At 41.1% G+C, this 14,512-nt stretch overlaps 1 protein-coding gene across 3 annotated transcripts in view; it reads right to left on the reverse strand.

Moving 5' to 3' along the window:
- EFCAB14 (EF-hand calcium binding domain 14) overlaps positions 1–14,512 on the reverse strand; it is a 39,528-nt gene that overhangs the window by 3,670 nt on the left and 21,346 nt on the right. Inside the window, exons 5-11 of one of the 3 annotated variants that reach the window (XM_040470133.1) lie at positions 12,826–12,936; positions 10,723–10,827; positions 9,573–9,764; positions 7,580–7,666; positions 4,675–4,786; positions 3,547–3,672; positions 203–560 (exon numbers count right to left, since the gene is read on the reverse strand). In XM_040470133.1, the coding sequence (XP_040326067.1) occupies positions 523–560; positions 3,547–3,672; positions 4,675–4,786; positions 7,580–7,666; positions 9,573–9,764; positions 10,723–10,827; positions 12,826–12,936 (771 nt within the window). In that variant the 3' untranslated portion in view covers positions 203–522. Of the gene's footprint in view, positions 1–202; positions 561–3,546; positions 3,673–4,674; positions 4,787–7,579; positions 7,667–9,572; positions 9,765–10,722; positions 10,828–12,825; positions 12,937–14,512 lie in introns of those variants that run through there. The other 2 variants (XM_040470132.1, XM_040470134.1) reach the window with 2 other exon arrangements.

Raw genomic sequence — 14,512 nt, forward strand, 5'->3', positions numbered from 1 at the left:
GTGTGTGTGTGTGTGTGTGTGTGTGTGTGTGTGTGTGTGTGTGTGTGTGTGTGTGTGTGTGTAGGAGAGGGACAGAAAGCGAGGGGGGAGAGAGAGGATCCCAAACAGGCCCTTCACTGTCAGCACAGAGCCTGATGAGGGACTTGGACTCATGAACCGTGAGAACATGACCTGAGCCGAAATCAAGAGTCAGACACTTAACTGACTGGGCTACCCAAGTGCCCCAAATTTACTTAACAGTTTAAAAAGCAGCCTCAACTGAATGCAAAGCACTAAAAGAAAAGCTATTTTGCAGACTCTGTTTCCAAAAGATAAAGTTCAGTATCTCACTAAATCAGAAAGATGATTCTTGATCCTTTACAAATGAGAAGAATTACTGAATGACACTATCCTTCCAAAACAGAAGCAGTGACAGATAATCACAGGAGAAATGAGTGGGCTGGGCTTTCTCCCCAAGGCCTTCCTTTTAGATTTTCCAGATTTTATTCTTATGTTGGACGGGTAAAAAGGACTGCAGAAGCCTCAAGAGCTAATGGTAGGAGCTGAGCCTGTAAAACAGACTATAGCATATTGTTAGTTAAACAGAATTACCGTATGATCCAACAATTCCATTCCCAGGTATATACTCAAAAGAAATGAAAACATATGCCCATACAAAAACTTGTACGTGAATATTCACAGCTGCATTATTCCTGATAGCCAGAAGGCAGAAACAATCCAAATGTCCATTAGCTGATGAATGGATAAAATGTAGTTTTATCCATATAATGGAATATTATTCAGCCATATAAAGGAATGAAATACTGCTACATGCTACAATATGATGAACCCTGGAAACAGGCTAAGTGAAAGCAGCATATACAAGGCCATGGATCCTATGATTCCATTTATATGAAACACCAGCACAGGCAAATCCAAAGATTTTGGTTGAAAGATTAGTGGTTGCCAGGGGCTTGGAGTAGGGGAATAGAGAGTGAGTGTTTAATGGGTGCAGGATTTCTTCTGGGGAATTAGATAATGGTGATGGTTGTACAATGTGGATTATACATTTTAAAAGGGTGAATACTATGATACTATGACTTATATGTCAATTTAAAAAAAAAAGAACCAGAGGGCTACAGATCTCTTCAAAGTGATATATATGGTATAAAGCATCAGGCACATGTGCTCTCTCTCTCTCCCAGCTAAGAGACAGCACTATCACCAGTTGATCTGTAGCTTCTTTTTTAGTTCTAAGATATTATTTGAGCCAATAGGATTGGAGAGTTTCCATCAATGGTCTCTTCTGGTATTTTCTCAAGGGCCCCATAATGAACACGTAGGAGGGCCAGTTATTCACATAATATTTTAAAAGGACTTGATTGTGTCCCCACAGAATGACTTAGTAGATTTAGTCTCTAATATCAAGAGACAGTCATGAGGCTTAGGTTTCCTTAAAAGTCTTCCTAAATCTCTTTCCTCTCTTCATGTAGCCAGCTCCACCTGTAGATTCTGTAGGCCTCTTGCTGTTTGGTACTCAGGAAGAACGGAAACGGCCTGAAGCGGGGGAAGCAGTGCAGTCCATCAAGGAGTTTTGCAGACATGCTTCTGAAGAAGGCCCTGCTTTCACTCCTGAGACAGCCCCAGCAAAGCAGCTCAAGAGTCTCAAAAGCTCTGAAAGCCAGAAAAGCAGGTGGGACACTTGTTCTCAATGGCTGCCACCAAGTGGCTAGCTGGAAAATGTGTTTTGTGTGTGTCTCTATACAGGGCGTGAGTTTATAAAATGTGCTATACACTTGGTAGCAGTATTCAAATAAAAATCCTATTGCTGCTTTGGGTCATTTCAAAAGTGTAGTCATCCAAAGTATCCGAGGCCAATGTTAAGGATTGAAGTATAAATGTTAAGATGGCTATTTCTCAATCTGCTCTATCAGTCTTTCCTCCATGCATTCTCATCAATTCTTGATGTAATAAATGCAAAGTGGGAGAAGGCACTTGTGTTGCCAGTAAACACAATTTAGCATTCTTCTGTCTCCCCAGAAAACAGAAAGAAAAAAACTTGGAGATAAGATGAAAAAGTAATGCATTTATATGGCAATAGAAATTTAAGTCTTCTATGCTTTACACATTAATTGTAGGCTGTAGATAACTCATTCACGTAACAAATATTCACGTGTACCAGGCATTATGCTAGGGGCTGGGAGTAAAGCCAATTTTCTATCTCCCCAGGAAATTACAACACAGTGACATGTGTTACACAGGGGCAAACGTAAGATATTATAAAAGAGCATACACAGGAAGAACCTAATCCAGTCCTGGGAGGTAAGAAAATGTTTTCTGGTGGAATGGTATCTAAGTTAAGATGGAGAGCCAGACAAATGTAGGTGGACAGGAATGGGTGATTTTCCAAGCAGTTAGCGAATGCAAAATCAGGAGACTCTAAACATCACCACGAAGGATAGCACACACTGCTGGAAGCAAGGCAAACATGGTTTTTCTGTGAATCATATCCTTCCTACTGTTTATCTTGCTGGTTTTCAGCCAGAGGACCCCTCTTTTTTTAGAGGGCCTTAGCAAACAGTATTTGCTATCTCAGGGTATTATGGTTGCTTGTTTGCCTTCTCCACTAGACTGTCACATCCTTGAGGAAAGTGAGATCATGTCTTACACTGTATTTTTACTGCTTAGCACTGGGTCTAATTAGGCACTCACTGAATGAATGAAGACTCTACAGTGCATTGGTTGAGAGTGCAAACTTGGGTGTCAGGCTGTCTTGGTGTGAATTTTGCTTTAGCCTGATACTTGCTGTGTGGACTTAGGCAGTTTCCCTACCAATAAAATGGGTAGAATACATGAATATTTATGTTCCCAGGATCGTTCAGAGTATTATATAATATAATATATATATTATATAATAATAATAATATATAATATAATGCATATCATACCAAGTATCTGGCTCACAGAAAGTACTCAATGTTAATTATAATTATATAATTATATATAAAAGAATTATAATTATTTTTCTCATAAGTTAAAAAAATTAAAAATTTATAGCTTTGAACATTTCCCCTATTATTCCATGGTATAAACATTTACTTTTTTTTTTTTTTAAATTTTTTTTTTTCAACGTTTATTTATTTTTGGGACAGAGAGACAGAGCATGAACGGGGGAGGGGCAGAGAGAGAGGGAGACACAGAATCGGAAGCAGGCTCCAGGCTCTGAGCCATCAGCCCAGAGCCCGACGCGGGGCTCGAACTCACGGACCGCGAGATCGTGACCTGGCTGAAGTCGGACGCTTAACCAACTGCGCCACCCAGGCGCCCCAACATTTACCTTTTTAAAAAAAAATTTTTTTAATGCTTATTTTGGAGAGAGACAGAGACAGAATGCGACTGGGTTAGGGGCAGAGAGAGAGGGAGACAGAATTGGAAGCAGGCTCCAGGCTCCAAGCTGTCAGCACAGAGCCCTACACGGGGCTTGAACTCATGAGCTGTGAGATCATGACCTGAGCTGAAGTCAGAAGCTCAACCAACTGGGCCACCCAGGCGCCCCTAAGCATTTACCTTTGATGCTAGAAATTCCTGGTAGGGCAATAGGTCTTAGCTGGGCAGTTTTCTCAATGTGATCTCCATAAGACGGTGGAGATTTTGGCAATGCTGATGGCTTTGATGTGAAACTCTGTACTTGCTCTGTAACAAACATATATTGTTTTATAGTATTATCAAACCTGACACCAAAATAAACCGGTACTAAAGGTCACCTTTTAGGGTAATTACATACATACCAAGTAGCACAGTGACTGTGTGAAGTTAAAGGCATGGATTGAGATACGCTGTGTGGGTAAGTGAAGATCATACAGTATCCTATAACATTAAGGTTTAAGCTGTGGTCCCATGGGAAGCTCTTCTAGTACAAGTTAGCTTTACATAGGTTTAGATGCTAAGAGTTTAAGCTGCAAGTGAGAATAGCATTGGATGTCTGATATCCTAGGAGCCATACCGTAAGTCTGATGTGGGGTATGTGCCACCAGATCAGCTGGTGCTGAAAGAGGGCTGTCACACAATTATGTAGCATGATGTTAGGACAAGGCCTCCCATTGTAGACTGTCCCCCTACCCAAAAGAGAGTAAGAGAGGATGTAATGTTTTCCCCAAAATGAAAAATATTTGTGGGGGGTAGGGGCCAAAGCCAATCCAGTCCAGTGCTTTAGTTATGTCCTTGAGGCATCTGCTAATATTGATTAGGTATGTCCCTCCCTAAAGCCAAGGGCCTTTCCAACTCAATGATCCCATCATTATTTGCTAACGGTTTTTCAGAAGGACTAATATTTATTTTTAAGTAAATTTTATGCACTTAGAGTAATGAAAAGACTTCCGTAAACAACATATAGGGCTGGTTTAATATATACTATGACAGTTACATTTTTGCCCATAATTGGATGCAGACAGCATGGAGAAGTCTATTTCAAGCTAAACATTACCCATTCTTTCCTTAATAGACTGGAATACAAATCATGTACAAAATGGTTTTTCCTAAATGAAACCAAAGTGTATCATCTTCATCTCGGTGCACTCAGGCATCATTCCCTCGGTCTGATCAGTCCTGCTGGAACACCTGTCCCCACTCCCTGTGTGGGAGGCGAGCTGCCCAAGCCTACGTGAGACATGCAGAAGCCAGCCCTGAGTATCTCACCTTTGTCGGTGGTGTCTGGTGGCCTGTTGCTCTCAGGCTTGTTTGTGAGAGCACTGATGAGCTGCAGTCTCTCTCTGAGCTTGGATACTTGAGAATCTGAACTATCTTCTTTCTGTCCAAAATAAAGACCACAGAGGCTTAGGGTGGAGAGAAGACCTTACCTGATTCTTCGTTATGTTCCCAGAGTCTATTTAGCAGGAAGTGCTTGACTTCCAGTAGGTTCCCTATTAAAGGTAATGAAGGAATGAATCAACAAATACTAGAGATACCTTTGGTACTCAGAGTCGATGAGGGCCTAGCTGGATTTGAGACTAGACCATTAGGGGACATTATGTGACAGGCAATGTGAGATCCACTGTGAATGTTTGGCTGATGGCGGAAGGCAGGCGTGTGTCAGCAGTAAAGGAAATGTACCCTTGCTCAGGTGCCCATGTAACACCCATTTCCTAAATGAGTAGATACTATTTTCTAGGAGCTATTTCACACTAAATAATTTTCCTGAATATCTTACTTTACCTTGTGACCAGATAACTTTAGGTAGAGTTTTATGCTCTTATCACCTTAAAAAAAAAAAAAAAAGAAAAGAAAAAAAGGCAACAAACCCTGGCTTTTCTTTGTCCCCCTCTCCCCCACCCCTGAGGGTTCAAGTGGTGGCAGGAGCTGTAAGAGCAGGAGGAGCTGTAGGAGAGCTGTAAAATTTCTAATTCCAAGTTTGACTTACTTACATCTTTTAAAAAAGATTTTCCAGGGGCGCCTGGGTGGCTCAGTCGGTTAAGCACCCAACTTCGGCTCAGGTCATGATCTCGCGGTCCATGAGTTCGAGCCCGGTGTCGGGCTCTGTGCTGACGGCTCAGAGCCTGGAGCCTGTTTCAGATTCTGTGTCTCCCTCTCTCTCTGACCCTCCCCCATTCATGCTCTGTCTCTCTCTGTCTCAAAAATAAATAAATGTTAAAAAAAAATTAAAAAAGTTTTTCCCTACACCCTTCCCTCATTTCCAGGATGATTCAGAGTGGCATACAAAAAATATATTTAATTATAAAAAGAGAGAAGTCTGGTTTCTATGAGGCTTAGGCTTTTTAATTTTTTTTTTTTTTAATTTAAAAGAGAGAGAAGAAGCATAGCAGGGGAGAGGGGAGAAGAGGAGAGGGAGAGGAAAAGAGAGAGAGCGAGAGAATCTTAAACAGGCTTCATTGCACAGCATGGAGACTGACACAAGGCTTGATCCCATGACCTTGGGATTGTGATCTGAGCGAAAATCAAGAGTCGGATGCTCAACTGACTGAGCCACCCAGGCGCCAAAGGCTTATTAGGCTTTTCTAACTGCTTAGGCTAGTGTGAAAGGTCCTGATCATGTGTTCAGTCAGAACACCAACTCATTACGTTTTGTTTTTTTTTTTAATTCAATTATTTCTCTGACCTTCATTTCTACTCTAATAGTTATCATATAGAAGATCACTCGGGCTTATTAAGGGGCTAATATATGGACACAGATGACTAAAACTAGGTACTAAATACTTGAGGAATTTATGAAGAAATTAAAGAGAAATTATATCTGGTTAGGATGTGTAAATTAAGTAGGACAGAGGGACCAATACACTGGGATGACAGTTAAAAACATAAAGGGTCTGAAAGCAAAACCAGGAAATTTAGACAAAAAATGTGCATGATTCTGATGTTTATTTGATTCTGACGTTTACTGTTAAAATATGAACTGCTGCTAAAATCACTAGTTTCCATCAGTAACCACCTGTTACTTTTTGTGTTCAACATTTGTATCTGGATCTTCAATTTTTCTTGTCATTCCCCAGGTGAGGTATTTTTATTTATTTATTTTTTATAGAAGTAGTTAGAAAATGCAACAAAAGCCGAGATCACGAAGTATTAAAATCTTAATATATCTGGGCAATAGTTAAGGAAGAACAAATATAGATACAAAGTATTACATTGAAAACTGCCTGTCCTATGGTTCATTTCCAAGTTCATTTCCTCTGAACCTCATATCCTTGAGCTTCTCACACACAATATGCATCTGAGGTGGTATTTTAGCCACTTAGCCACAATCTTCCTGGCTTTTACTTTATAGCCCAGATCTTATAGTATTAAACAATAATCACAGAGAATGTTAACAAATAAACTTTATTTCCTGGGATATCAAAGCATATCACAGATTGTCTTATCTTGACAATATGTCAGGGAAGAACTTAAAAACAAAACAAAACAAAACAGGAAGGTACAAGGTGAAAGGAACTGGCTGAAGTTTAAATGGACTATGTAAGTACTGAGACTGCAATCTAAAAATAATGTTTAGGTTAGACAAGAGTTTTAGATGATCTATGCCTCTGTTCTCTGTTGTTAGTACAGATAACCTACTGTCATAGCTTAAAAGTAATTTCCTTAGGGAGCTTTCCTGACCTCTGTTAACACCCTCATCATACCCTGTAATTTTCCTTTGTAGCAGGTATCATACTCACAGTAATTATCTGTTCAATTATGTAGTAATGATTTTCTGACTGATGGACTTTGAGTTCCATCAGAATAAGGGTCACATGTCTATCCTGCTCACTGCGGTCACCCCAGCTCCTCGAAAAGGGCTTGGCACAGGGTAGGTGCCTGATAAAGTATTCACCTATTCATTCATATACTAATTTATTAATTACTCTGTCTTGAAGTCTCAGCAAATGAGACCAATGTGCTCCTTTAGAGAAAGAAACAGTTGCTCAAATGCACAAAGATGCTGTTGTGTTTTTTCTTTTTAAGTAATCTCTACCCCCAACACAGGGCTCGAACTCACCACCCTGAGATCAAGAATTGTACATTGTACCGACTGAACCAGCCAGACACCCCTCAAAAGCACAAAGATGCTGATGCATTATTCTTACTTCAAAAGAAGCCCCCTGTAATTTACCTTTATGCTCTGGGTTTTTAATGTATCTGTTCTGTTGGTTATTTGATGCAAGGACTCTCTTTTTAGAGTGGCGGCTCTATCATCCATCTTAAAAGGTAAAAACAAGATTAAAGGCAAACATTAAAACTTAAACATCTAGCACTTTTGAAACAAAGTAGTCAAACTGAAAGGTTCTCAGGACACTTTCAACAGAAATACCAATAGGAGAAGGAGAGGGGGAGAAAGGCAGCTGAGACACAAAGCTGAAACCGTCGCTTCACAAACTTTCATACTTCTAAAGTACAGAAGGTGAGGGGACTTATATACCCAGAGCCAGGCTAGGCATGACGCTGTTGGAAGAAAACAGCAGGACAGATGGTGCTATTAACGATTTCTTCTTCTGGAGAAAAATAAAGTGGAGGGGGAGGGACTGTACGGGGAGTCTGGGGCAGCAAATTCTCACAATTAGCCTTGAAAACCTTCAAGGCCCAACACTCATCAAACCACCCCAAATTCCTAGCCCCTACTTAGTTTAGTTGAGTTCAAAGGGGCTTTTTAAAATAAGGTTCCTTTAGGGCGCCTGGGTGGCTAAGTCAGTTTTAAATGTCCGACTCTTGATTTCGGCTCAAGTCATGATCTCACAGTTCATGAGTTGAGCCCCGTGTCAGGCTATGCACTGACACATACAGCCTGGTTGGGATTCTCTTTCTCTCTCTCTCTGCCTCTCCCTCTCAAAAATAAAAACATTAAAAAATAAATAAGTAAAATAAAACAAGGCTCCTTTAATCCTCACGGCTTTGTAGTAAATCCATGCCCTTGTAAAGCAGGAGTGGGGACAGGTCTTCTGACTCCACGCTCGAAGCCATGCCAGGCAAGCCACCAAGGCTCCACTGCGGCAGAGACAGTTCAAACCCTGCCTGCCGGGTGCTGGAGTTCAACTTTACTTGTGGGCTTGCTTCTAGCTTTGCTGCTTACTTGAATTTATGCTACAATTCCCTGTTTTAGGTTTCCATTTCTTTACGTATGCCTGTGTCTTTGTTGTATGAAATCTTTAAGGGTGGGGCCTGCAGCTATTAAAAAGCAATTCACATGGATCCCAGGGCAATATAGAAAAAAACACATTTTATTAACAATACCATGAAAACCAGTAAACCACATGGTCTGCCAGCACCAATGACTCAGGTCACTGTTTCCTCATGTAAAATGGGAGGATGGACTCAGTGATCTCTCAAGTTGAGGAGCTGGTCTGACCTGGTCTGTTTTTTTTTTTTTTTTTTTTTTTAATTTTTTTTCAACGTTTATTTATTTTTGGGACAGAGAGAGACAGAGCATGAACGGGGGAGGGGCAGAGAGAGAGGGAGACACAGAATCGGAAACAGGCTCCAGGCTCTGAGCCATCAGCCCAGAGCCCGACGCGGGGCTCGAACTCACGGACCGCGAGATCGTGACCTGGCTGAAGTCGGACGCTTAACCGACTGCGCCACCCAGGCGCCCCTGACCTGGTCTGTTTTAAATGGCTTTCTCACATTATATGGCAAAGGATCCCCCTAACATGCAGACAAAGCAGGATAAATCTGAAAAGCCAAGTTCAGGCTTGAAGAAATGGCAAAAGATTCTTCACTTATTGTCACTGTCATTGTTCCCACCCCTAACAACTTAAAAAAGAGCAAGGAGATCTCCCTTGGAAACATGTGCCAGAGCTTCTCTACCAGATGGGTCACTGGTAACACAATAGGCGGCTTGTCATTTCTGCCATCAGCTTGTGGTGAAGCCGTGGCAAGCAACTGAACCCCCTCTACATCTCTCTTTCCAGATCAGGGCTAACTATGCCTGTGCCATTCACATCACAGAGCTAGTGTGGAGATTAAAGGAGGCAGGATGAAGCACAGCACACAGGTGTAGCCTCTCAAATATGCCAGGAGACTGCATCTGAAAGGTCTGTGGAGTGTCATCCACGTGCAGACAAAACACACGGCAACACAGAACATATCACAAAAGACCCGAAATGGCTTACCATGCTGAGGGACAGGTTCGCTTGCTTTTCTACCTTGCTCATAGCAACCAGATCTGTTTCTATCCAGTTGACTCTCTGGGTAAGGTTCCTGACTGTCTCATTCATTCTCTTGAGTTTAAGATCGTTCTGTCTGTGGTACCCCACTAGGGCACTGTTTACCTCCTCTAAAGAGTTGTGAAGGTACAGGATATCCTGGAGTGGAAATAAATCAAACTGTGGAATCCAACTAAAAGACATACACTAGACAAGCAGGCCAGCAGCACTAAACAACCATTACCATGTCACGTGACCGAAGTAAACTCCTTTTCCTGGTTTAGACCATCGATTGTCTGTCTTGGCTTTGTCCTTCCACTCTCAATTGCTCTGAGTTTACTCCCTCTGGAGTTGTTTGACCTCAGCTAGACAGGAGGAGGAAAGGGGACTAACTACATGATTCACTCTCTGGTCCCAGAAAGCTGAGAGCTTGGGAATTGATTGCCCAATGTTTACCTCACCTGCTGGCGGGAAAGCTTGCTGGGTTATTAACTGAAACGCCCATTAACCTAATTTGTCAGAACAAAACTACAATACCAATTACTGAATTGGCTCATGTAGCAAAACCATAACAAGTAGTGCATTATTTAGTACAAGATTCAATTATTTTTATTGACATCCTCTAGTACTGATTGCTACTTAAAAAGGAATGATGACTATAGGTTTTAGAGGGCATTAAACTCAGGACAGGAATTCTTAGTGAAGATTTCCTTTATTCTCTTTCTTGTGATTCTGAACTCAATAACCTTTTTTCTCTTCTTGTCTTTAGTCTCAGAAAGCATCTAAAATGCTTTCTAACAGTTTAGAAATGTTAACTTGCTCAGATCACTATTTTTCATAAACAGTTTCAGGATAATCTGGCTCTTCTATGCCTTTTAAGATGTGAAAAGGAATTTACTCTACTGACGGACATGCAGGGAAAAAAAGCAGAGTGCCAAAGAAGAGTCAGGATGACATCTTAGACTCCTAAGACAGCGACACACATTGCTTTCTGCTCAGCTCTCAGGCAGGCAAATATATGCATGGGATGAGGCGCCACAACATGGAGCCCAACTACTCAAGCGGCCCTCAGAGTTCACTGTGGGCACAGGGAGTTAAGCCAGAGACAAAAAAGTACCTGTTTCAAATTCTCACTGTGGGTTTTATTGTCAACTTCTGATGTAGCTGAAGGTGATGGACTGCTCTGGTTGCTTCCACTGGTCTCTTTCAAGAAGTGCTGATTCTGTTTATAGGAATAGAGGTTCGTATAGGAAAGTAATTACCATCTAGGATGGTCCCCAAACCTTCTAGCTTCCCAAAGGAGGTATCCATGATTAATCAACAATTAGTTCCCAGGAGCCTATAGCGTGACCAGTCTTGTGCTAGGCCCTGAGGGCACCAGGTACTTTTGGGGATGCCAGCCTGAAGGGTGGACTGGATCAGCAGCACCCAGACACCTCAGGGAACTGAGACCCTCCCAGTGTTTCTCCATCTCTGAATGGAATGAACTCCCCAGACACCAGTCCTCCTTGCCTCTATTACCCGTACTCTCAGAGAAACTGTAGAATCACTGTAACGTCCCAGGGGCCTGAGAACTCAGTCCGAACTTGGCTAGTGTCATCATTTCCCCAGGACTAAAGAGGTTTGTACATTCAAAGAGCAGCCAGTTGTGTAACCACTGGCCTTGGGCATTGAATACAACAACCAATCACGCACCACAGTTAGTTTTTCAGTTTTAACAGCACATGCCAAGATTTATGTCTGAAGGTTACCCTTCCTTTCCCATCCCCTTCCCACTGCTCAGGTCTCTCTCTGAAGAGGGTGAAATGTAACACGTTTATATACACTTTTCCCCTCTAGTGGAAAAACTTTGCATGCCTTAATCTTTCAGAGTCTGTACCTATGACTTAATTCAGTATATAATGTGCCAATGGAGGGATTACCACAGGCAACTATGGAAGTTTAAAAGAGGCAGATTTAATTATAATAGAATGCAACTGGGGGAAATAAATTGTTTTCCCTGAAATCCTAGATATTTATCAACCCTTTTATAAGAAATAAAAGGCACAATAAAGAAAAAGTAAGAGAGGTGGGAGAAAAAAACTCCATGGTTCTCTAAAGCATGAATTTTTGAGTTAGGAAAAAAGTTATTTTGGAACATATTTAATTACTTTGAGAAAGTGTTCCAGATATTAAAATAATAGTAATAAAAGAATTGCTAAATTAGGGATCTTTATTATTATGAATCTCCCACTCAGCAGCAGAGTTGGAACTAGAATCCAGAGTGTCTGAACACCAGGTCAATGCTTTTTCCTCTGGGTCAGCCCCATTAAATAACAGTGAGGAGTTCTTGTTTTGAAGAAATGAAAAACCCCCCTTTCTAGAGCTCTAATATAGCCCAGGTCTCCTTGGTACAAACTTCCTGGTTTAAACTCGAAACTCCAAAGCTTGAGAAGAGCATGTGCGATAGACCTAGAAATTAGTGGAGAATCTAGGGAATCTTTGTGTTTCTTGAATAGTCCTAATCTCATGTACATATAACTCATCTCCCCAGCAAGACAGCAAAGGTTGTGCCATCTTTTTCACCCTTCATAAATCTTTCATGGAGCAGAGTACCCACTAGGTGATGAATTAAGGCCTCTGAATGATTGCAGACAGCTTATACCCGCACAACACTAAGAGACATCTGGAAACAATTCTTGAGCACTGCAGGGGTTTGCTTCTGTCTCAGTTATCTGCTGCTGCATAACATATCATCCCCAAGCTCTGTGGCTTAAAACAACAATTTATTATTTCCCATGGTTCTGTGGGTTGACTGGGCTCAGTGGGATGGGGGTATTCTGTTTCATGTGGTGCAGGCCGAAGTCACACGTATGGCTGCATTCTGCCCAAATTCCTGACCCACAATAGTGAGAAATAATAACATGTTGTTTTAAGCCACAAAGTTGAGGGTGATCTGTTATGTAGCAATCAATACTTGTGACACTTCCCTTTCCTTCTTCCCCATTTTCTTTCCTACCCATTCCACCCACGAACTGTATCTTACTATTTTTTCCACTATGTTTGTAGAAGACTCAGCTTTTAATTTTATCCAGCTTAACTGCTTAATTTACAGATTACATCTTTTAACAAGGTGCTTAGTAGGGTCTGTTTAGACAAATGGATAACTGGCATCACTCCAATTACACAGGAGAGGGTGAGCAGAATGCTGACTTCCTGCAGCATTTGTAGATTTCCTTACCATATCACTCTGCAGTAAGTCCATGGTTTTCTTGTGTTCATCCATGGTTTTCTGTACTGCCTCCACAGCGAGATGGACACTGTTTAACGTATTGCCAATGGTAGCTACGCTCTGAACAGAAACATGTCGTAAGGTCAGTGTGTTTTCCTTTTTAAAAACTTTAATAGTTTTTACAACCAACAAAACTAAAAGGCAACCAACGGAATGGGAAAAGATATTTGCAAATGACATATCGGACAAAGGGCTAGTATCCAAAATCTATAAAGAGCTCACCAAACTCCACACCCGAAAAGCAAATAACCCAGTGAAGAAATGGGCAGAAAACATGAATAGACACTTCTCTAAAGAAGATATCCGGATGGCCAACAGGCACATGAAAAGATGTTCAGCGTCGCTCCTTATCAGGGAAATACAAATCAAAACCACACTCAGGTATCACCTCACGCCAGTCAGAGTGGCCAAAATGAACAAATCAGGAGACTATAGATGCTGGAGAGGATGTGGAGAAACGGGAACCCTCTTGCACTGTTGGTGGGAATGCAAACTGGTGCAGCCGCTCTGGAAAGCAGTGTGGAGGTTCCTCAGAAAATTAAAAATAGACCTACCCTATGACCCAGCAATAGCACTGCTAGGAATTTATCCAAGGGACACAGGAGTACTGATGCATAGGGGCACTTGTACCCCAATGTTCATAGCAGCACTCTCAACAATAGCCAAATTATGGAAAGAGCCTAAATGTCCATCAACTGATGAATGGATAAAGAAATTGTGGTTTATATACACTATGGAATACTACGTGGCAATGAGAAAAAATGAAATATGGCCTTTTGTAGCAACGTGGATGGAACTGGAGAGTGTGATGCTAAGTGAAATAAGCCATACAGAGAAAGACAGATACCATATGGTTTCACTCTTATGTGGATCCTGAGAAACTTAACAGGAACCCATGGGGGAGGGGAAGAAAAAAAAAAAAAAGAGGTTAGAGTGGAAGAGAGCCAAAGCATAAGAGACTGTTGAGAACTGAGAACAAACTAAGGGTTGATGGGGGGTGGGAGGGAGGAGAGGGTGGGTGATGGGTATTGAGGAGGGCACCTTTTGGGATGAGCACTGGGTGTTGTATGGAAACCAATTTGACAATAAATTTCATATATAAATAAAATAAATAAATAAATAAATAACCAAAAAAAACCAAAAAAAAAAAAAAAACTTTAATAGTTTTTAAAGATATGACTGATATACAATAAACTTCACATATTCAAAATGTGTAAGTTGGTAAGTTTTGACATATATATACACACCTGGGAAACCATTAGCACAATCGATATAATAAACATTCATCACTCCCAAGTTTCCTCAAGCCCCTTTGTAATTCTTCTTCTCCTGCCCTCCAGCAACCACTGATCCACTATATATCAGTTTGCACTTTCTAGAATTTTGTATAAAGGGGACCAGTGAGTGAGCATGTGGGGTTTTTTTTTTTTTTTTTGGTTTCATTTTTTGTTTTATTGGTATGGCTTCTTTTACTTAGCTTCATTAGTTTAAGATTAACCCATGCCGTAGCCACTTAGCTTGTTGCTGAGAAGCATTCCATCATACGGATACAACACAATTTAACTACTCATCTGTTGATGGACATTTATGGGTTGTTTTCTCTATCTGACTAGTATAAATAAAGCTGCCTTCAGAA

The sequence above is a fragment of the Herpailurus yagouaroundi genome, unplaced genomic scaffold (assembly GCF_014898765.1).
Source record: "Herpailurus yagouaroundi ecotype Mexico unplaced genomic scaffold, PumYag 77, whole genome shotgun sequence".
NCBI classification, from domain to species: domain Eukaryota; kingdom Metazoa; phylum Chordata; class Mammalia; order Carnivora; family Felidae; genus Herpailurus; species Herpailurus yagouaroundi.